This window comes from Nomascus leucogenys, chromosome 3 (assembly GCF_006542625.1).
Source record: "Nomascus leucogenys isolate Asia chromosome 3, Asia_NLE_v1, whole genome shotgun sequence".
In the NCBI taxonomy this organism is placed as follows: Eukaryota; Metazoa; Chordata; class Mammalia; order Primates; family Hylobatidae; genus Nomascus; species Nomascus leucogenys.
The window spans coordinates 10485902-10510105 of NC_044383.1; the positions used below are offsets into that span (position 1 = coordinate 10485902).

General features: G+C 39.5%; 1 protein-coding gene across 1 annotated transcript in view; it reads right to left on the minus strand.

The window, feature by feature from the left end:
• Positions 1-749: 749 nt before the first annotated feature.
• Positions 750-24204, minus strand: part of ACADSB (acyl-CoA dehydrogenase short/branched chain) — a 46140-nt gene continuing 22685 nt past the window's right edge. Inside the window, exons 2-11 of the mRNA XM_003255053.3 lie at positions 21442-21601; positions 18068-18168; positions 15198-15404; positions 14497-14667; positions 12708-12833; positions 11399-11491; positions 8597-8686; positions 4700-4837; positions 2719-2818; positions 750-2190 (exon numbers count right to left, since the gene is read on the minus strand). Of these exons, the coding sequence (XP_003255101.1) occupies positions 2120-2190; positions 2719-2818; positions 4700-4837; positions 8597-8686; positions 11399-11491; positions 12708-12833; positions 14497-14667; positions 15198-15404; positions 18068-18168; positions 21442-21601 (1257 nt within the window). The 3' untranslated portion in view covers positions 750-2119. The remainder of the gene's footprint in view (positions 2191-2718; positions 2819-4699; positions 4838-8596; positions 8687-11398; positions 11492-12707; positions 12834-14496; positions 14668-15197; positions 15405-18067; positions 18169-21441; positions 21602-24204) is intronic.

Consider the following 24204-nt stretch of genomic DNA (forward strand, 5'->3'; position numbering starts at 1 on the left):
GGGCGGAGCTGCCCAAGACCATGGGAATCTACCTCTTGCATCAGCATAATCTGGATGTGAGACGTGGAGTCAAAGGTGATCATTTTGGAGCTTTAAAATTTGACTGCCCTGCTGAATTCTGGACTTGCATGCGCCCTGTTACCCCTTTTGTTTTGGCCAATTTCTCCCATTTGGAATGGCTGTATTTACCCAATACCTGTACCCCCATTGTATCTAGGAAGTAACTAGTTTACTTTTGATTTTACAGGTTCATAAGTGGAAGGGACTTGCCTTGTCTCAGATGAAACTTTGGACTGCGGACTTTTGGGTTAATGCTGAAATGAGTTAAGACTTTGGGGGACTGTTGGGAAGGCATGATTGGTTTTGAAATGTGAGGACATGAGATTTGGAGGGGCCAGGGGTAGAATGATATGGTTTGGCTGTGTCCCCACAGAAATCTCAACTTAAATGGTATCTCTCAGAATTCCCATGTGTTGTGGGAGGGACCTGGGGGAGGTAATTGAATCATGGGGGCCAGTCTTTCCCATGCTATTCTCGTGATAGTAAGTCTTACAAGATCTGATAGGTTTATTAGGGGTTTCCACTTTTGCTTCTTTCTCATTTTCTCTTGCTGCCACCATGTAAGAAGTGCTTTTTGCCTCCCACCATGATTCTGAGGCCTCCCCAGTCATGTGGAACTGTAAGTCCAATTAAACTTCTTTTTCTTCCCGGTATCGGGTATGTCTTTATCAGCAGCGCGAAAACAGACAAATACAACCAGATATATATTTTATTGCATTTTGCCTGTTTATAACCTATATTGCAAAACAATAGATTCATTTTTGCCTTCCCAAATATAAAATTATTTTAATATTGAATATGCTTTTTCAAACTCTACAGCCCCCTTCTCTCCCTCATTCCTTATGAGATTTTGATACACTTCTTAATGGGCAAGAGATCTTTCTCTTGAGAATCACTGAACCAAAACCCAATTTCTGAATTATTATTCAGGATAAAGTGCAATAACCATGACTGAAGAAACAGTATTCAATTAAAATACAGAAATTGTCAACTGAAAAATAGTGCATGACAGGATATCCAACATTGTATTGAATATTTTCTGATTATTAAATCAAATTACTTAAACCTTATACTTGAAAACTAATGCATATTGGTTTTTAAAATGACCTACTGAAACCACCATAAAATGTATCCTTTATACAGGTTAATTATAGTAACAAATCATATTGCTTTACATTGTTAAAATAATATTTTCTTCAATTATATGACCTAGAAAATTATACCCTTATTTTCCACTGATTCTCATATTTAAAACCAGAATTTTTAGATTTTTCTAAATAAATTTTCATCAGTTTTGACTTCATTTGCAACTTAGAGTTGAATCTAAAAAGTATTGGATAAAAATTGCCTACTATGTAACAAATATTTCTCTGATGCTACAAGATTAAGATTTAATAGGAATATAAACTATTTCTATAAGTAATGTTGTACTTCAGATGCCTTTATTTTTCCAAATGATGGGATGAAACTTCTGTATACTCTGAAACTAGAATGATAATGTAAATATCCAGCCAGGCACGGTAGCTCATCCCTGTAATCCCAGCACTTTGGGAGGCCAAGGTGGGCGATATCTTGAAGCCAGAAGACCAGCCTGGGCAATATGGTAAAACCCCATCTCTACTAAAAACACAAAAATGAGCCAGGCATGGTGGTGCACACCTGTAGTTCCAGCTACTTGGGAGGATGAGGCATGAGAATCACTGGAACCCATGAGGTCGAGGCTGCAGTGAGCTGCGATCACGCCACTGCACTCTAGCCTGGGTGACAGAGTGAGACTCTGTCTCAAATTAAAAATATGTATAGAGCTTTAAAAACAGTTTTGGAAAAAAATGCAGGTGCTTATTTCCCAAGTTTAAAAGTGGATCTCCTGTGCCTAAGTTAAACAGCCTGAAAAGAGAAAACCAAAAAGGCCAACCCCCAGACTTTGACTAAGGGCTTCAATAAAATATTTGAATGCTGTGGAAGTTTATTCCCATGCAAGGCACTTACTCCCAACAAGACTTAACAGTTTAAAATTTTACAGCAGTGACACCAGGGAGGGGTCCCACTCCTCTAGACATCAGTATTCTGCGTCGATATGCTTTGCAATGGTGTTCAACTGGATGTTGGAAGCTCCTTCATATATCGTACCTTAAGCAAAAGGAAGCAGAAGGAACAATGAGGAGTTGGCACATGGTTAAGACAAGATCTATAAACATCACCTCTGCGCTTGCTATAAAACAGTTACTAGTCACATCACTTGATGTCCCCTGAATATGGTACTATTTCACAGAGTAATTTTGACTAAGAGATGACAATTTTCCATTTGGTTTCTCGATGTACAGGATCAGTATTAAACCGACTAAAGTGTAATCAAAAGTTGAATATTTTGATTCTTCAACAATTGATGCATAAGCTCAGACTGTTATTTGTGGCAGTTTTACTAAAAAGCCTGTTGAGGCACTTAAAAAGGCAATTTGATATTTTTAAAAAATATAGAACAATTTTTTTTGAAGGACAAGGTAAGAAAAAAATCCAGCCACATAAAGAGAGCCACTAAACATATACTGAAGAAATTAAAATTGCTTTTGCCTAGGATAAAATCGACAAATAAAACAGCCAAAATACCTACAGAGGCAAATAAAACAAAATAAAATGTAAAAAAAAATATCTATTTACCAATCTTTGCATCTCGGAAGTACTTCTCCACAGGGTAATCTTTGGTGTAGCCTACTCCCCCCATCCACTCGATACATTTACTCGTTGTTTGTCCTGCAATCTACCAAAAGCAAGCGCAAATCACACACTGAAACCACATAACTTACACATGATAAACACTTCTGGGTAACGTTTTCAGCAACATGGATTCACTGTTAGTGGCACTGGAAGGACTAAAGTTATCCTCTAAACTAGCATTGTCTCTTCAGTCCCATTCTCCATACTATTTCTGTAAAACATCCTATTAATTCACAGAATCCCCATTTTCTTAAGAAATTAGAGCATTGTTCACGTGAATCTCCGTGCTGAGAGATATCATTTATTCAGGAAATGCTTACTGGGGGCCTAACAGATGAGCTAGGGGACATTCCAAGCTGAGGACCAACATGTGGAAAGACTCCAAGGGGAGAATGAACTCTTCAACTTCCAGCCCCTGAGACAGCCAGTGGGCTAGGATCGGGGTGAAGTATGAAAAGAGAATGGAGGAGCGAGAGACCCTGCAGAATGGCCCCTCAAGGACGTCCACATCCTAGCCCTCAGAGCTGTGAATAGGCTGCCTTCCATGGCAATAGGGACTCTGCAGATGTGGATAAGGACATGAGATGAAGAGATTATACTGAATTATCTGGGTGGCTGTGATATAATCACAGGAGTCCTTATAAGGAAAAGGAGGAGGCAGGAGAGTTAGTCATGGAAGGTGATGTGACCACGGAGACAAGAAGCAGAGACAGAGAGAGATCTGAACATGCTATATTGTTGGCTTTGAAAATGGAGGAAGGGGCTACGAGTCAAGGAATGTGAGCAGCTCTTAGAAGCTGGAAACAACTGTCAACCAGAACTGCAGAAAGGCAGCCCCTGTATTCCAGTGAGACCCATTTCAGATTTCTGACCTCTAGAAGTGACAGAAAATGAAATTGCATTGTTTTAGGTCCCTGACTTTTTGCTAATTTGTTATAGCAGCAATTGGAATCTAGTACGGATAGAGTTCCATTTGTTGTGAGAAGACACTAAAGGGTTAAAGCTGGAAGGTGGCATGGCCTCACCGCCACTTTGAAAAAGGAGAGAGGCTGGATGGGAGGAAGCACCAGGGACCAGGAGGGCAGCGAGGTGACTGAAGTACAGAGATGGCAGTGGAGAGGGAGACAAACACACCATTCAAGGAATCTTTTGGGGGTAGAATCATAGGAAATGATGCTGGACTCAATGTGGGGGGTGAGGGAAAGCAGGGGGTCAAGATGATGCTCAGGTTCCAATGGTGAAGCAGAAGTTGGACATGTTTGCCTGGAATTCAGAAAGAAGTTGAGGCAGGATATTTAAATTTACGGGCTGGAGAGGTTAAATGAGAATTTAAAGCCATGGAATGAATAAGATACCGCTGAGGCTGCGAAACAGCTGCCCAATGATTTGCCTAAATTCTCCAGCCACAGTCTAATGTGTTAGCTCTAAAAAGCAAATGTATGAGTAGAAAGTTTTAGACAATCTTTTCTCGGTGTTTTAAACCTGATTTGTTCATATGATGGACCCATCATCTTCCACGGCATTCACTTTGCCCGAACTTGACACCATAGGCATGACACCCTCATTCAGAGGAGGCTCAGCCATGGATTTGAGATGGGTGGTCTGTCTGAGCTGGGCTACTCACGAAACATCGAGACCTCACAGAACTGAAGGTTTTCCTATGGCAGTTTGAGATGGGTGGTCTAGCTGAGCTGGGCTACTCAATGAAACACTGAGACCTCACAGAATTCAAGTGTTTTCCTATGGCAGTTTTCCTTTTTTGCTTTTCTATTATAAGAAATAAAAGTCCATGTTATCGTAACTTGAAAAACAACCAAAGTACAATCAACATTCCCAAGAGAAAATGTTAATAAGTATATATCTGAAAAAAAAAAAGAAGGCTGAATTACTTTTTCCTTTTTTTTTTTTTTTTTTTTTTTTTTACCTCTGATGCATAGTATTTGGCCATTGATGCTTCTTTTATGAATGGCTTTCCAGCTTCTAAAAGCCTAGCAGCATTGTATGTTAGTAATCTTGCAGCTTCCAGCTGGGTGGCCACGTGAGCCACTTGGTGTTGGAGGCCCTGTAACAGTCAGGACCAAGTTAGAGAATTATTATTTCAAAAAAGCACCTCAACCTCAAAGTCCTGCCTAGATACACAACACTGACAGACTCAAAATATACCCCAAGGGAAATTTACATTCACGTCTTTTAAATACTTTAAAATGAGTAATCTAAAATGAAATGTGACACTATAAGTATTGTTAAATCCTCTCTTCCTAGAAAAACTTCAAAGTTCATGTAATTCTTCATGATTGTCAAGATTCAAATAGTAAAGTATCACAAAGTTAGGTTTAAAAACTTGACTGTTATATTTAATAATTATTTCAACTCTCTTTTGATCAAAATTGAGCTTAAATGAAATCCTGGCACAGCAAAACTTTGAATATATTCTTTATTTGCTTGAATTAAGAAAATTTTGATTTTGCATATGGCTTCTAGGCATTAAAAATGTTAGCTACAAAGCAATAAAGAATATTTGAAGCACCAATTACTACCACCCTGAAATTTTAGAGGGTGATTAGGTCCACACTAAATGTTTGCCAATGAAAGAAACAACAGTTAACTTAGTGAGCCACAATACAAACATTAACATTTATAAACAATTTCCTGCAAATAACAGGCACAGATGTTTACTACAAACTGAAATGTTTCTCATGCCTAACCTATCCATCCACCCAGATAGTTATTGGGCACCTCTGAGATGGCAGGCACCGCCCTGAGTGATGGAGGCAGCACACTGAATATTACAGCCAGTGTAATATATTATAATATATTAAAAGGAACAAGGGTTCCTTGTTCTCATGATTTATAATATATAGTGCAGCAGGGAGAACAGACAAATAATTATAATAATGTGTGATGAATATTAAGACAGTGAACCTTGATTAAGGCAATCACACACGAATCCCAGGAATGGCCTTTCCTAAACAAAAGAGAGGGACAAGCTGGAGAAAAACAGCACTGTTTGTTAATACCCTACAGATTCTTCTCTTTCTCTTTCTGAAATACGTGATACACACAATAATTTCGTATGTACAAAAAGAGATGATGTTCCGTATATGTAGGCTATGAAGCATAATAGTAAGTTAAACACCCACAAACCTATGTGCAGAGTCAATATCTTCTCCCCTGTGATTTATCTTTTCACTTTATGGCATATTTCAAGGAATAAAACCTACCAATCTTACCACCCATCTTATCTTTAGGATTAGTCCTTTTCGTGTCTGTTTACAAAAACCTTTCTTACCGTGGGGTTATAAAGATATTCTCTGTTTTCTCCTAAAATCTTTAAAGTTTTGCTTTTAAGATCATGTCTTTACATCTGACATCTATTTTCTGTGTATGGTGTGAGGTAGGAATACAGTTTCATTATTTTCTCACATAGAAAGAATATTCCCACTCAGTGATCTGTAATGCCATTTCTATCATACATCAAATCTGCATACATGCATGGGTCTATTTCTGGCTTTTCTGTTTTGTTCCATCAGTGAATTTGTCTGTTTCTATGCAAGTATCACTGTTCTAGGAATTTGGCTTTTTATGTGGAACTCAGAGATTCTGATTATTTTTGCAAAATACATTCAGTTCAATTAAACTTACAGTCACCATCCATGCTGTCTATTCCATTTGCCACATTAAGTACTGAGAGAGGCAGGAAAGTGACTGAGGCATGTCTCCTGCTCTGAAGAACTCACCATTGCTGAATACTCGTTCCCTAACTACACTGTGAACACAAGGCCTGGCATGGAGAACATGCTAAATAAATCTATAGTGAATAAACAATTGAAATTAATAAAGATGAATAGGCTGGTCTCTACCCTCAAAGACCATGTAGTCTCGAGGTCAGAAAGATATGAACGAATGCATGCAAAGCAAACATAAGATAATGTGTTAGAAAAAAACTCTACTAACTTTAATCAAAGCATTATACAGCTGTAATAATGTTGCTTTTTAAGATCAAAATTTCTTCTCTTTGATGTGCTTATTTCACATAGCATGTCTCTATCAAAACATCTCACGTACCTCATAAATGTTTGTGGGTACCTGTGTACCCACAAAATTTTTAAAAAATAAATTAGGCCGGGCGCAGTGGCTCACACCTGTAATCCCAGCACTTTGGGAGGCCGAGGCAGGCAGATCACGAGGTCAGGAGATCGAACCATGGTTAAACCCTGTCTCTACTAAAAATACAAAAGATTAGCTGGGCGTGGTGGTGGGTGCCTGCAGTCCCAGCTACTCGGGAACCTGAGGCAGGAGAACAGTGTGAACCTGGGAGGCAGAGCTTGCAGTGAGCCAAGATAACGCCACTGCACTCCAGCCTGGGTGACAGAGCGAGACTCCGTCTCAAAAAATAAGTAAATAAATAAATAAATTAATTAATTAATTTTAAAAATCTAAGTGTTCTTTTAACTACCCATACTAGGCATCTCTAAAGATGTCATTATGATTACACCTGTTAGTATAGCTGACCCCTTCTGTCTATTGATCTATCTATATGCACAAGAACATAGTTTCCTGTGCATAAAGAAGATCAAAGCCTCCCTTCAAAACAACCTTCACATTCTGTCTCTTTCACTGCAATCTTTGCAGTAGCTGGCTGAGAAAGTACTCTAGTATAATGAAAATCCGACTAGAAGCCAAGACAAAAAAACCTCTACTTTTGGCACCATATTAGCTTTATGACCTTGGGAACTCAGCCTCCATGTGCTTCGGGTTCCTAGGCATAAGATGGGAATGACAGTATGGGCTGTGGTAGGCACTGGCCAGGCCTGCCATGCTCAGTCCTTCTGGGTCTTGAACTGACTATGCATGTCCACAGCCTCGTATCTCTACACATGTGCAATCTGAGTGTGCTCACAGGATGCCTAGTTGTTATTATAAACCTGAAGACAATGCAACATGACAGTTGGCAATGTAATCATAAATTGTACTTGGAGCCTACAGCTGCTTAAGGGGAGGTTTTGCAACCATGTAAAGTAATTATTCTGGAATTTTAGGTGACATGCCTTCAGGTTGCCTAAAAGGTTTGCTAAGCTGCCACTCCAGGCTGCCCCCACCCTGGCAAGACCTCAAGGAGGGCAGGAAGAATACCACTGCCACCAAGCAATCCCCAGATTGCCTAGTGAGCTCTGAGAAGCCGCGGCACTGGACCAAATCAGTATTGCCCAAGTGCTTGGCTGAGTGCACCTCATTTGTATTTCATGCAGCAAACTGTATCTTCCATGAGACGTAGGTGTCAAAGTACAGTCCTCTGAGGATTACCACATGGTTCTGGTCTGAATAGGGGACCCATAACAAGTGTTATCATTTACTGAGCACATGTTATAGCCGTGCAATGTGTGAAACACTTTACACATACCTCATTTAAAACTGGGTAAGTAAGTAGTTTTACCTTTATTTTATAGATGAGGCAGTTTAAGACTAGAATGAGGTCACTTGCCTAAGGCCTAAAGCTGGTAAGTAAAAGAACCAGGATTTGAATCCAGGAAGTCTGACTCCAGACCCCCTGCCCTGAGCTTCTGAAGCAGTGAGGAGACAGCTTCATGGTGCTCACCAAGATATCCTGAATCATGCCACAGCTGGGCCTCAAGGACTACTGCTCTGCCCTTGGCAAAGATCAAGGCATTCACAAGCACACTCCCTGAGACCTATTCTTTCCTCCCCTACCCATCTCCCATTAAAATCTCCCTGAAGGGATTCCCTCCATGGATTTCAACACAGCCCTTCATTAACAGGAAGCTGGGGAAGTCCAGCGCAGCAGGAAGACCCTCATAATTACCTGAAAATCAAATAGTCTTCTGCCAAATTGTACCCTTTCTTTAATATATGGAATAGTGTAGTCAAAACATCCTTGCGCCAGTCCCAGCATCTGTTAAAAAAAAAAAAGATCGGAATTTCTTATTTTGTTACAAGTTTAATTATCCAAGTTGTGAATTCCTTCTAACCATAAATTGAATGATTGGGGTAGGGGAAGAACTGGAGATGCTGAGATGGTGAGGTGTGTGTTAGTAACACATCTTCACCCACTGCATTTGTAGAACTGAACTTCCAATAATTGGGAGAAAATTTTGAGCGATTTCATGTGAATATGAGCATATTTAATTCTAGCAGAGGTAAATCTCCCAGCAAGGCTGTGTTCACACAACCTTTTTAGGTTAAGATTACTTTTTAGGAATCTTCTTTAAGCTTTGATTCTCCAGGTATAAAATGAGCTATAGAAGTTTTGCTCAGAACTGGCCTTGAAGACTATAGAGGAATGCCCTCCAGTTCTTCTAGAAGTAAAATATGGAAGGTTACTTCTTAACTTTCCACCTTCTCGTCTATTTTGTATATGATTAGGATTAATGAGAGCTTCAATGGGAGGGCATTAGAACATAAGAGAGCAGTGGTTCTGAACCCGAGGTGTACCATAGAATCATTTGGGGAACCTGATTTAAAACAATACTAATACCCAGGCCTAATGACTGAATCCAAATTTTGGGAGTAGAGTAGGTGGAGGAGTGTGACCTAAACCTCAACTCTGTAAAACTCCTTAGTGACTTAATACACAGCTAGGGTTGAGAACAATGGATAGAAAGCATCTAGCGAAAACATTAATTTACACAGGACATGGTGACAATTTTAGCTGAACTGTCTCACTGCTAACCAACTTTCATATCTATTATATGATTCAAGCTTAGAAATGGTTTCTAAATTTCAACATTAGGTAGCCATTAAATCACTAATTATGTCAAATTATGGTTTTAGAAAATCAATAGCTAAAGCTTTGGGGGGAAATGCCCAGCAGACTTATCACTTTATTTCATTAGTATTCATTCACATTTTCTTTTAGTCTTTTATTTTGAACTCTCTAGAGAACAGAATAACATGTTAAAAATTAAAGGCACAAGAAAACCACAAATCCCAAATTCAAATGAGGCAGCAGACTCACTACACTCTTGGCTGTGAGATAAGATGATGTAACTATACCTTTACAGATAAAATTTGTACATAAATAATACCCTATATGGACATGAAGACAGAAATGATCAGTTATCCATCAAAATGGGCTTTTCTACCTCAGTAAAATGTTTCTACTACAAACACTGAAAACCTGAATTCTCTCTGCCTGCAAGGTTTCGAGGACAGATGCCTTCAGTTCACTGTTACACTCCATGTGCCTCTTCCTCTCAAAGGCATCCACTGAGCTAGTAACTACCTGACCTTAACTTTTAATTAGGTTATTAGATAACTTGGAGTAATTAGACTGAAACCCAGGCCGTGTATTTTATTGCCAGAACATCTATATTATTTATATGTCTGAAAAAAATGAGATCTAGTATTGTAGTTTTCAATGTCATATCTAACTAAGTTGAATCACAGAAAAACTTTTAAGAGAACTGATAAAACAATATTCTTTAGTGACGCACTGTCTAGCATTGTAGGAAAACTGGACTAAGTTTTGGTCTAAAAATAGTTAGCAAAGTAACAGCAGCAGAAAAAAATCTAGAGTAATAATCTAATATTTATTCCAATAGCTTATATGTAACATCTTCAAAATTGAAAAGCTCTAAGTTCTTGAGTTGTGTATAATCACTGATTAAAAATATACTCTACAAAGGCTGGGCGTGGTGGCTCACGCCTGTAATCCCAGCACTCTGGGAGGCCGAGGCAGGTGGATCACGAGGTCAGGAGATTGAGACCATTCTGGCTAACACAGTGAAGCCTCATCTCTACTAAAAATACAAAAAATTGGCTGGGCGTGGTGGCGGGCGCCTGTAGTCCCAGCTACTAGGGAGGCTGAGGCAGAAGAATAGCATGAACCCAGGAGGCGGAGCTTGCAGTGAGCCGAGATCGCACCACTGCACTCCAGCCTGGGCAACAGAGCGAGAGTCCATCTCAAAAAAAAAAAAAAAAAAAAAAAAGAAAAAGAAAAAAAAATATATATATATACACTCTACAAAAATGACACTAAAGTAAAGCCAAAGAACTTATTCATTTTGTTAATCTGGAAAATAACTGATATTACTTAATAGAAAAATGCAATATGCACTATAAAAGCCAAATTCGGTAAAAAAATTTTTGAATAGTTCTCATTTTATGTATCTACTTAACTGTGGCTATTTTATTTCATGTGCCGCCAAAAAAATTGCCCAGTTTTCACATGCAAAACAGTAAGCAACAAATCTTTTATTAACTATAGATAAGAGATCTTTATTACACAGTGGAATGAATATTATTTATTCTTAATGTAAAAACTTCCTTCCAGAATGAATTTCATGCTTTGAAAAGTTGATTTTTTTTAAAGTGCCATATTTAATGTACAATACATTTTAAAAGTTATCAGTTCAGGTATTAGATAATACTTTAATGTTCTCAAAGCAGAAACACTGTTACCACCAAGCCATTGTTTGGTTCTATGGACACTTACATAATTGACCAAAAGGGAATTTGAAAGAAATAATAAGCCATTCTATCCCTCATGTAAGGGAATGGTGCCATCTTGTGTCCACAAGCTTCCAAATATTCATTGGTCTCATTGCATTTTTTCTTTTCACAGTTTAATTGACTCGCATCATGGAAGAGTTTAAATCTGACTTACCTGTGCAGCGATTCCTATTCTACCTTCATTAAGACTCCCTATGGCATACTTATAGCCATGTCCAATTTGTCCCAAGATATTGGCTTCTGGAACCTGAAAATACAAATGTGCACTTATTTCTGTTTCATTTTACATGATTCATTTTGATTATATATTTGTAAGTACGCATAGACTCTCAATTTGTGTGCTAGCCCTCTCACAGAACTTGCCAGCATCTGCGTCTCCCGCTACACTGTTTTTCCACAGCTCTCTGAGGAAAAGGACTCAAGTCCATGCTGTTCATGATTGCATCCTCGAGAGCCTTGCATGGGTATTGAATGGATGAGTGAATCTAGAGTAAGGGAATCTCATAGAATTCATCAATAACATAAATTAATACTTCCCCCCCAATTCTTATCTGTAGGCTACAGTGTGAGATAACATATTAGGAACTACAAAGATCTGCAAATACTTGCAAAAACCAGTGTAGTAAGCCTTTCTGCTGTTGAGACCATTCATCCTCATACAAATCAACTGTGGGGTATATGCGTGTGTGCATGTGTGTACACAGGTGTATGCACAAGAAAGAGGAAGAGAGAAGAAACAGACTAAAATGCTTATTCATAGTTTAAAAAAATAAAGAATTAAGAATAATAAAAAACTATACTTAGTTTTATAATATGGGTAGTTGGGGGAGAGAGCAGGGTAGAATGGAGAAAGAAATGGGAAAGTAAGAATGAGAAAAACAGTTGGGGTGAAGTAGTGAGGCCCCAATGACAACTGTAAAGACATCCTCCCCCTCGCTCCCCACAGCCATGCAAAAAAAGATCAAGCTCTGTGATGAGTGGTGGAAAAGCCCACAACACCTGCCCCACCTACAGAGAGTTCTCCAGCACCAGCACTAACGTCCGTGGTCTTCTGCTGCTCACGTTTAATAGCCTGGCTGTTTCCGCTCTCACTGAGCAACACCCCCATCTTGTGGCCTTTAGTGCACTGACACCAGACTTCCTTCTGTGCAGCCCCATTTGGTTCACAAGTCTCAAGCTTATGAAGTATACGTGGTCAGAAGTACATAAGTTATAAAACATAAGTGGGATGAATTCTTGGCACTTGCTTCCCAGGACAGCTTCTGGGCAGAAAGGTTTCCACTTTTGTGAAAAGTACATTTATCTGGTCATGACTAAAGAGCACTGTTCAGGGTTTTACAAAATACTCTCCTGCATGTGCTTATAGCCACTTAATATTTTGACCGCTGTCTTGCACACCTCCTGTGGTTCCATGCGAGGCTTATTTCACATCAGTCTTTTACTGATTAGTCTAAGATACCCACCTTGACATTTTCGAATGTTAATGGGCAGGTGGAAGAAGCTCTGAGCCCCAATTTGTTTTCAGGTTTCCCTATATGAAGGCCCGGAGTATCACGATCTACTAAGAAGGAGGTAATTCCCTTATATCCCTAAAAAGAAGAATTAAAATGCTATTACCACTTGGATTTATAAAACGCCTTGTTTCTGAAGAGTTTAAGTAAAAAGAAAACTAAAAATGGACTTTGGTAATAAATACTAATGGACTCAGAATTGCAACATGGGCACTATGAAACGAGAGCAACTAGAGGACATTAGATCCAAACTATAGAACCTTACCATTTCTTTCACTTGTTCAGAGACCATCATAAATATTAAAATTATTATTACACTATTATATAATCATGAGAATGCCATGTTCTCAATTTAATTTTACTATATAAAGTTTTAGGCCAGGTGCAGTGGCTCACGCCTGTAATCCCAGCACTTTCGGAGGCCGAGTCGGGTGGATCACCGCAGGTCAGGGGTTTGAAACCAGCCTAGCCAACATGGTGAAACAACATCTCTACTAAAAATACAAAAATTAGCTGGGCATGGTGGCAGGCACCCGTCAGGAGGCTGAAGCAGGAGAATTGCTTGAACTCAGAAGGCGGAGGTTGCAGTGAGCTGGGATCACGGCCTTGCACTCCAGTCTAGGCAACTAGAGTGAAATTCCATCTCAAAAAAAAAAAAAAAAAGTCTTAACAATTTAATTCAACTGCTACATTAGTGAAAATACTGCATTTACTGGTGAAAAAATGTATTTATTATTTTGCTATATGTCTATTTTCCAACTGAATAAAATATTCTTAAAAATAAATGTACTAAATAGGTACTTAAATTCTTCATTAGTAAACAGAAAATTGGAAATTCAACAAAATTAAAGATTAGGGCTGGGTGCAGTGGTTCATGCCTATAATCCCAGCAATTTGGGAGGCCGAGGCAGGCAGATCATCCGACGTCAGGAGTTCCAGACCAGCCTGGCCAACATGGCGAAACCCTGTCTCTACCAAAAATGCAAAAATTAGCTGTGCGTGGTGGTGCGCACCTGTAGTCTCATATACTTGGGAGGCTGAGGCAGGAGAATCGCTTGAACTCAGGAGGAGGACGTTGCAGTGAGGTGAGATCACACCACTGCACTCCAGCCTAGGAGATACAGCAAGACTCCATATAAGAAAAAAAAAAAGAAAAAGAAAAGAAAAAAGATTCGCTTCCTACATAACACATTAGGAGCTAAGTAACAATTGGTCCTCCACAAACAGTCATCCCTCCATATCTGTGGGGAAGTGGTTCCAGGACCCCCCATGGACACCAAAATCTGACAGTGCTCAAGTACATTACATAAAATGGTGTAATATTTGCATATAACCTATGCACATGCTCCAATAGACTCTAAATCATCTCTAGATTATTTGATACCTAATATAATACATGCACGTCACTTTATTCACGTGAATTCAATATGGTACTTGGCACAAAGCAAATTCAAGTTTTACTTTTTGGAACTTTGCAGAATTTTTTTTTTTAACCAAATATTTTCAATCCGGAGTTGGTTGAATCCACAGATATGGGGGACCAATTCTAATTAATAATTTTGTCAACAATATTTACTTTAGGAGATTAATGAAGTGAAAAAATGCCAGCTCAAGTCTGACATTTTCAGTACTGATAAGACTAAAGAGTTCAAGATGAAGTCCTAAAAAGAAAACAGAAGGAGGAAAAGATAGAGAAAAGAAAAGATTTGGAAAAAGAAAGAAATTTCATTTTCAAACTTACAATGGTAGGGTCTACATTCGCCATCACCAGAAAGAGCCCTGCATGCTCAGCACTGCTGATCCACATCTTTGATCCATTGAGGACATAATAATCTCCCTCTTTATCAGCTCTGGTCTTCAAAGCAAATGAGTCACTACCTGCTCCAGCCTCTGAAAGGCAGAAACTTCCTACCTACATATGGGAGAAAAAAATGTGCAAATTAATAACTGTATTTACACTCTGTATAACAAATAAGGAAAAATGGACATTTGTAAATCAAATCTTTAGCTGCTTTTTAAAAAAGCCTATATTTATGAAAAGAGCAATGGTGTTCTGAAAGTATTATTTTCCAAAAATATACCCTATTTGTCCAAGACAAATTTAAAGACTTATGAACACATACTCATTGAAATTGATTTTAATAATTACAGTAGAAAGACATCACAACATAAATGAAACCATCAACAAAGGTATCAGAAAATATAATTAGGACAAAAAGAAATAATTTCATTATCTGATGATTATTTTCTAAATTTCCAACTGGCAAATAAGAGGTAGAGTTACTTTTCCAGCAGCATTAATTTATCGAGCATTGCTTGACTTAATAATACTGCATTGTGGTCTTGGATAGTAAAGTTGACATTGCAGCTACTTTTTTCCTGAAAATATTGTAAACTTACTAAAGATTAGATCCATTAGATCAACAATTCATCTCAACTCACTTTTTCTGTAGTGAGCTGAGGCAAATAGGTGGCCTTTTGTTCTTCTGTTCCATGTTTTCTAATCAGTGTGTTAATTAGTGTGTTCTGGATCTCACAAAAGACAGCCACAGATGCATCAACTTTGGCTAATTCCTCTATCACGAGCACAGTGGATAAAAATGAAGCTCCTGTGCCTCCATATTCTGGGTCAACTTCAATACCCATCAACTACAGAAAAAACAAGGCAACATAGATTAAGAAAGCTATTTTTATATGGCAAAATTTCTTGCAAGAACAAGTTAAAAAATAAACTGTAACCATATTTATTCTTTTTTTTTTTTTTTTTGAGACAGAGTCTTGCTCCGTCTCCCAGGTTGGAGTGCAATGGCACGATCTCAGCTCACTGCAACCTCTACCTCCTGGGTTCAAGCAATTCTCCTGCCTCAGCCTCCCAAGTCACTGGGATTACAGGTGCCCACCATCACACCCAGCTAATTTTTTTTTTTTTTTATTTATTTTTTAGTAGAGATGGGGTTTCGCCATGTTGGCCAGTCTGGTCTCAAACCCCTGATCTCAGGTGATCCACCCACCTCAACCTCTCACAGTGCTGGGATTACAGGCGTGAGCCACTGCACCCAGCCACCATAATTATTCTTAATTTTAAAATTTTGTATGTATATTTTATTTTAATTTGGTATGGCAATTTTGCCATAAGTAACAAAAAAATCTGTAACAGAAACTTTATATTTGAAAAGGATAAAATTATATGCTATCATTTGCTTCCTTTTGGGATTCAAAAAATAATGAGAGGTAAAATGCTTTAAAGGGTAACTTAATGGAATGAGAAAATATCTTATATAAATATACTTAGATGACCTTTCTTGCTAAGAACTGTTGTTGCCTGCTTAAAGAAGGTAGGTGGGGTTTTGGTTTTTCAACATGCCCTACCCACCTTATGCTGATTTCAATGTAATAAGGAAACAGAAGAAAATAACCTACCCCTCAATGGGATGTCTATAGTTTCATTGGGCAAAGTTTCTTCTAGTCAGGCTCTTTCACCTTGACTTTTTCAGCCAAGTTAATAATTGAATGACCATTCCGTTTACGCCACTTCATAAGTTCAGGATGGTTAGCAGAGAACATGTGGTGGTGTTTGCTACAGCCACACTAGCCAAAGCACGAGGGCCTGGTAAACACGACAGTGCCAGCCAAGCCTTTCCAACGACCCCGTTCCATCATTACTGAAACTCACATAGTACTCTCAATTTCACAAAGAGAATGTGTGCATGTGTGATTCAAAACCCACAGCTGTTAATGGAAGGATAATTCTCTTAGTCTCTCTCTAGACATTCCTGGAGTCACACTATGCTGCAGTCAGGGCTGTGGCTGTTACATTTTGGGCTACAACAGGAAAACAGAACCAGAAATGGGGGTGACTGAATGATGAGAAAACCAGAAATGAGGAAGAACGGAAAGATCTGGGTTTGCCTGAGGACTGAGGAGGGCACTCCGGAAACCTCATTACAACGTCTTGAACAGATGTCAGAGACATTGCTTCTCTAAAAAAGTCACTAATCTCTCCCAAAGTGGAAATATTGCTTTTGCAAGCCATTATGCCAAAAACCCAGGACAATGGGAGTGAGGAGGCAGGTGAGGCTGCATCTGTGCAGGAGCAGTTTGTGGAGATGAGTAGCAGGGTGCAGGCAATGCATCACTCTGCAGACAGCCCCGCTGCAGGAACGACCACCGCAGGGGAGATCTCACACTGTGAAACCAGGAGACTGTTCCCAGAAGCCTAGAGGGTCTGCAAGCAATAGAAATAAAACCTGGCTGAGAAATGGACTCACAGAGTCCATCTGTTCTCCACATCGGCTCCTGTTTGACCACTATGGCTCCACATAAGATTCCATTTTCCCAAGAGTTTGACTGCTAAAAGAAAGATGGAAGAATCGCTACTACACACAGTATAAAGAAGCTGGTTGCTTTAAAACAGAAATAAATAAAACTATCTAGCTAAGTGGCAATGGTTATTTTTCAAACCAGATGGCAGACAAGATTTAGGCCAATGGCTCTGAATAGCAGCCACTTGTTCTGGGACATCTTTAGTATTAAAAATTAAAAAAAATATTTTATACCTCTGCAGAAGTGAGAAATGATGAGTGTGGTGATTTTTAAAATGTTTTTCTAGAAGCCCCTATGCTAATAGCCTCTCCCCCTACTCATAGTGAGAGCGGTTTTACTTGTATCTATTTCATATGTTGTATTTCCATTAAAGAGCTGTGTGACTTGGAAAGATGGGAATCTGTTGCCTGGTTAATGTGGAATTCATGTGTCACCTCTGCTTCTAAGTTTATCACTTATATAGAGCTTCAGGTAGAATATAAACTATGCTATGAAGTTTTACTATCTAAAGTAGGGTTTCTTCATGGTGGCATTGGGTTGGATAATTCTTTGTTGTGGCAGTTGTCCTGTGCACTATAGGATGTTGAGTGGCATCCCTTGTCTCTATCCCACTAGATGCCAGTAGCAGGCCTTAGCTGTGGCAACCAAAGATGTCCCTAGACGTTGCCCAATGTCCCCTGGAGGGCAAAACTGCCCCCAGTTGAGAACCACTGGTCTGAAGATACAAATAAATTACCATCTTACTTCCAAGCTTTTCCTTAAAATATACAGTATTTCTAATTAAAAAATGTTAATTCCATTTTTAAAAACTTTTAAGTACATAAATATCAAGTAGGATTTCAACCAAAAAAAGAAAACAGGTAATTTTGACTGGGAAATGCAGGGTTCATTATGCTATCATTACAGTCCCTGAATTTAAAAATATGCTTATATTTTAACGCCAAAATGTTTTTATAGAAGCTTGAAAGTGGAAGAATTATGAAATATACCCCTTGTTGAAATAATCCTTGTATTACTGATTTCTCCATTTTCGAATTTTCATCCATGGTTGAAACCAAAGGTGCAATTTGTTCCTCAGCAAATTTTTTAACTGTAGGAAAAAGAATTACTGATAAGTCTATGTTAAAGTGACAGTCACATTAATAGTTTGCTGACAAAATTTTACATTTTAACTAAGTTAAAATACACACAGGTACCCTTCTTATATTTTTAAAATAGAATTTATAAAGTTTTCTTTTTAACATGGAAAGGTGTAGTTCCCCATATCCCTTTATAACTCTTGATGACATCACAAAATAAATGATATGTGTAGATGGTGCAAAAACACAAGCAACAAAGGAAGCACAAAATGAAAAATGAAAGCCATTTCCACTCTACCCAAAGGTGACTAATTTTAAATTTATTATGTATTCTTTCTGGAAACTTTTCTTTGAAAATCATCTATACTTACCTGTACACATACATGTTCACACAAAGGAATCATGAGATACATACTGGTGTGTGCCTTGCTTCCCCTCAACCATATCTTGATGATCTTTCTATGTCAGCATATCCCATCTAACCTGGTCTTTTCATAGCTGCGTGGTCATACAGAACAGGGTTTCCCCACCTTGGCACTATTGACATTTTGGGGCAGGTGAGTCTTTGTTTTGGGGCTGTCCTGTGCATTGCAGGATGTTGAGCAGCATCCCGGCCTCAACCCCACTAGCTGCCAGGAGCATCCCCCACTTCTAAGTTGAGGTAATCAAAAATGTCTCTAAATATTGCTAAATGTCCTCTGGGGGCAAACTTGCCCCCACTGAAAACCACTGTTTCATTTTTTAATGTTTTTAAGACTTAGATGCATTTTGAAATCATTTTGATGAAAATATCTTCTTAAGTTTACTACCAATGTAATATCAAGTCGGTAGAGAAGGCAACAGGGCTAAACTGAGAGTTCAGTGCATGCGGCTTGCTTCAGTAGTCCTTCGTTTCTGCACACGCGACTCCCATTATGTAGAATCTCTTCCCTTCCCTTGTCCAGCTGGCCAACTACACTTTGTCCTTCATGGTACAGCTCAAGCTCTCTGGGAAGCCTTTCCTGACTGCTTCCTTAGCCCACTTCTGCCATGCCTAGCAAATTCTAGGTGTTCTCTGCTTTGCTCCCCAAATACCTCCATGACATTTACCATGTTATTCTGAAACTATTTCCTTTATTTGACTGTCTTTGCCACTAGACTCTGAGTTCCTTAAAAGCAGTGATTTTTTTCCTCCCATCTTTATTGCTTCTGTGCTTAGACTAGGTGGATACTAAAGAAATAAATACGACTGAAGACAGAAAATCAAGATACTCTAAGCAAATTCTTTGATTTATGTAAACTATTTAACCACTCACCCTGTTTTTCCTTAGTTATCCCAAACTCACTTCCCCGAGACCATATCTAAAAGGTAAGGGAGCAAAGGAAAAGAAATTTACTAGCTGGGTGCAGTGGCTCATGCCTGTAATTCCCAACACTTTGAGAGGCCGAGGTTGGTGGATCACCTGAGGTCAGGAGTTTGAGACCAGCCTCGCTAACATGGTGAAACCCTATGTCTACTAAAAATACAAAATTAGCTGGACATGGTGGCACACGCCTGTAATCTCAGCTACTTGGGAGGCTGAGGCAGGAGAATCGCTTGAACCCAGGAGGCAGAGGTTGCAGTGAGCCGAGATAGTGCCATTGCATTCCAACATGGGCAAAAAGAGCAAAACTCCATTTCAAAAAAAAAAAAAGAAAGAAAATAAATTTACTTATTGTGACAGAGTTCTAAGAAAGTGCCAAGATTCCCAGCTGCTGGTGTATACATGTCCTCTCTCAGTTATTCAAACATGAATCTAAGTGTGGCTGTGAAGGTATTTTACAATTAAGCTCCCAAATCAGCTGAACTTAAAACATGGAGATGATAGTTGGTGGAGCTGACCTAATCAGGTGAGCCCTTAAAAAATGTGGGGCTCTTTCTGGTGAAACAGGTTTTAAGAATGAGAGACACTTGATGCTGGGAGGGACAGTTACTGGTTTTGAAGATGGAGGGAGCCACATGGCAAGGAATACAGAGGCCTCCAGGAGTTGGGGACAACCTCTGGCTGACAGCCAGCTGGGCAACCAGACCTCAGCCCTGCAACTGCAAAGAACTGCATATTGACACAACCATGGGAGCTTGGAAGGACCCTGAGCTCTGGACGAAAACACAGCCCAATTGACACACTGATGTTGACCTTCTGAGACCCTGAGCCTGGACTTGCTCCAGCTGGACTTCTGACCTACGGAACTGTGAGCCACTACACAGGTGCTGTTTTAACTTGTTAAGTTTGTAGTCATTCAATACAAAGCAATAGAAAACGAATACACTTGCCATCCATATGCTCTAAGAACAACGTTCTGATGTTCTGCTACGGATTTTTAAATATATCATAATTTTACACCTATATCTATACCTATAAATAAATGAATGCAAACTGCTTTAAGGTTTAGTGGTATACAACTTCTGCTTCATTTGGGCTCCCTGTTTCAACTACAGGTATTTCATAGATAAAGGTAAAATTTAAATTCCACGTAAAGTATGAAAACCTACTATCTAGGCTGGGCATGGTGGCTCATGCCTGTAATCCCAGCACTTTGGGAGGCCAAGGAGGGCAGATCACGAGCTCAGGAGATCATCCTGGCTAACATGGTGAAACCACGCCTCTACTAAAAAACAAAATACAAAAAAACTAGCCAGGCGTGGTGGCACGTGCCTGTAGTCCCAGCTACTCAGGAGGCTGAGGCAGGAGAATCGCTTGAACCCAGGAGGCAAAGGTTGCTGTGAGCCGAGATTGCGCCACTGCACTCCAGCCTGGGTGTCAGAGTGAGACTCCATCTCAAAAAAAAAAAAAAAAAAAAAAAAAAAAGAAAAGAAAAAAAAGAAAACCCACTACCTAAAGAAAAGTGGAATATAAATGTACTTCTAACTCTGCAAGGCTATATAAGAAACTGGTAACAAGGTGGCAAGAACTGGGGAACTATAGAACATGGGCAGGAGAATCTTCACTTTTAACTACATAGCCTTTTATTCTGTTGTTTTAATATTGGATATACATTGCTTTTCTTCAAAAAGAATTTATGTCAAAAAAACTACATTCGCAAATTTAGATGAACATATCTTTCAATCCTGTCATATGTGACTTCATACTGTAGACCCAATTCATGACCAGAGGAATAATAAGGTGATATTTTTCCAGCTATTCAGGAGGCTGAAGCACGATAGCTTAAGCCCAGAGGTGGGGCTGCAGTGAGCCATGATTGCACCAGTATGCTCCAGAGATCCTGTCTGGGGAGAAAAAGGTGATGCTGATAAATTTACTTACCTGAACTCTTTATCATCATCTCCTCATCTGTAAGTGTTTGCAGGGGAGCAAAGTGTATTCCATTATTTGTTATATTGAGTAGAGCTTCTGACTGGGAAGATTTTGAGACATGAGGAGGAATCTTCCAAGAAGACAAACAAGTCAGGAAATTTCTTCTTAGCTGTAGGGAACATACACACACGAAAGAAAGGTACTTGAATATCATTCTCTTTGGGAATAACTTTATAACCCATTCTTATATTTCATGTCACCAAAATAAGGAAACTTAATCTAGCGCATTTTACAATTCAGTCTTTTAAACATAACACAAATTAGTTTGTTAACATGATGTGATACCTTCTTTATTCAGCAATGAGCTGTTTTAAATAAACAAATTTCCCAGATAATTAACTTTTACCAAACAAGGAGACAGAACTTTCTTAAAAGATTTCATTCTCCAATGTATTTCACATTTCACCGACATCTTAGAAGGGGAAACTGGAACTATAGCACCACTGATGTCTAAAACTCACCATTGTCAAGAGCCTTCTCTTGTGAGGGCAGCTACCTGCCCTGCCCTGCCCTGCCCTGAGTGGGCCCAGCGAGCTGGTGAGGACATAGAGCTACCTGCCCTGCACTGAGGGAGCCCAGGCAGCTGGGCTTTTGTAATTTCTGTGGCTAATTTTTTTTCTTCAGCATCTTACAGGCAGCATAAAGATTAAGAAAATAAGCTCTGAAGTCTGAAAGAACTAGTTTCAAATCCTAGCTTCTGATATTTAAGTTATGTGATCTTGGGCAAGTGATTTTTAACCTCTCAGTTAAAACCTCTCAGAGTCTCAGTTTCCCTACCTATAAAATGCAGGTACCAACCTCTTGGAGTTTTGTGAGGATTAGTAATACCATCCATAAAAGGGCTGAGCATATAGTAAGAGCTCAATACACTGTAACGACTATTTCTACACAACTGCTAAGAACACAGAAGTGGAGGTGGTCATCATAGAAACAGCAGTAGTAACGATCTAGTTAAACTGCCAGCCAGCCATCATTGCTTGCCATGAGAGTGCCTTCCTGTTGTAGTGTCCCAAATCCCTTAACAAATGCAGTAACATACTGAAATATGTTTTCTGAGTAGTTTTGATTACACGCTGAAAAGTCAAGAAAAAGAGAAACTGTGAACGAGTCACTATGGTTGAAACCACTGTCAATCTTTTCTGCACATTGATCAATCTTTGCAACTATGTGCCTAGGAGCAGACATACTCTGCTCTGGATTCACCTGGGAACAAGAAACACTGGCCAGTTAGAAGAAACGTGCTATGCATCTCAATTTTCCTAGCTAATTGTTTTGTTTTGTTTTCAGAAGTAGGAGTCAGTTTGGGGCAAAGTTGCATGGAACGTTTTTTCTCATTAAAGACAGAGTTGGGACAGGAAAACTTTGGGCTAGAAAGGAGGACAAAGGGGACATAAGCTATTTTCTCCTTGATGAGACGGACAGGAAGAATTAAAAAGAAGGGTAAAGGAGAAGTGAGGTAAGAATCGAAGTGCAAACGGGCTCAAGAAGGGGAAGAACGCTGCTAGCAGCAGCAGGAGAGAATGGTCAGTGGCAGCTGGCACAAAGAAAGAAGGAAGAAAGGGGGGAAAGAATGGAAATTGGAGGCCAGGCATGGTGGCTCACGCCTGTAATCCCGGCACTTTGGGAGGCCGAGGTGGGCGGATCATCTGAGGTCGGGAGTTCAAGGCCCGCCTGACCAACATGGAGAAATCCCGTCTCTACTAAAAATACAAAATTAGCGGGGCATGGTGGCGCATGCTACTCGGGAGGCGGAAGCAGGAGAATCACTTGAACCCAGGAGGCGGAGGTTGCGGTGAGCTTAGATTGCATGATTGCACTCCAGCCTGGGCAACAAGAGCGAAACTCCATCTTAAAAAAAAAAAAAAAAAGAATGGAAATTGGAGAAGTAAGAGAGGTAAGCATGGGGGCCAAGTCCGCTCACTGGCTGGTGCTGGAGCCTTGAATGGGGTTCTTGACATATATTTGAATGAACGAAAGAATGTGTCAACTAGTCTTCCTCACAAAATGCTCATGAAACTTACCTATTACATTTCAAAAACTGTAATACATTGCCCACATTTCTTATTTCTAAGGGAGATTATTTACTTCACTAAACCCATGACAGAATTCTGTGTGTCTGTTAGTTAATATATCACCTTTGTACCTATGTTTATCTTTAAAAGAAAGTTCACAAGGCCGGGTGCAGTGGCTCACACCTGTAGTCTGAGCACTTTGGGAGGCTGAGGCAGGTGGATCAATAGGTCAGGAGTTCAAGACCAGCCTGGCCAAGATGGTGAAACCCTATCTCTGCTAAAAACTACAAAAATTAGCCAGGTGCGGTGGCAGGCATCTGTAATCCCAGCTACTCAGGAGGCTGAGGCAGGAGAATTGCTTGAACCCCAGTGGCAGAGGTTGCAGTGAGCCAAGATCACGCCACTGCACTCCAGCCTGGGCGACAAAGTGAGACTCCATCTTAAAAAAAAAAAAAAGAAAAAGAAAAGAAAGCTCACTACTGAGAAACTTAAAAGCCAGTGGATCTTACATTAATACCTATTTTTCCCACTGACACAACTGTTAGCCTCTTGGTTTCAGTATTGCTACTGACAAAGTATAGGACCATTCAAAACATAGCACTGATTTTAGATTCATAGACACGATAACGGAGACAACTGTACTTAAAAGGTTAGAAATGGTATAGGATCACAGGGTGAAATTATTGAAGACGCTCTTCAT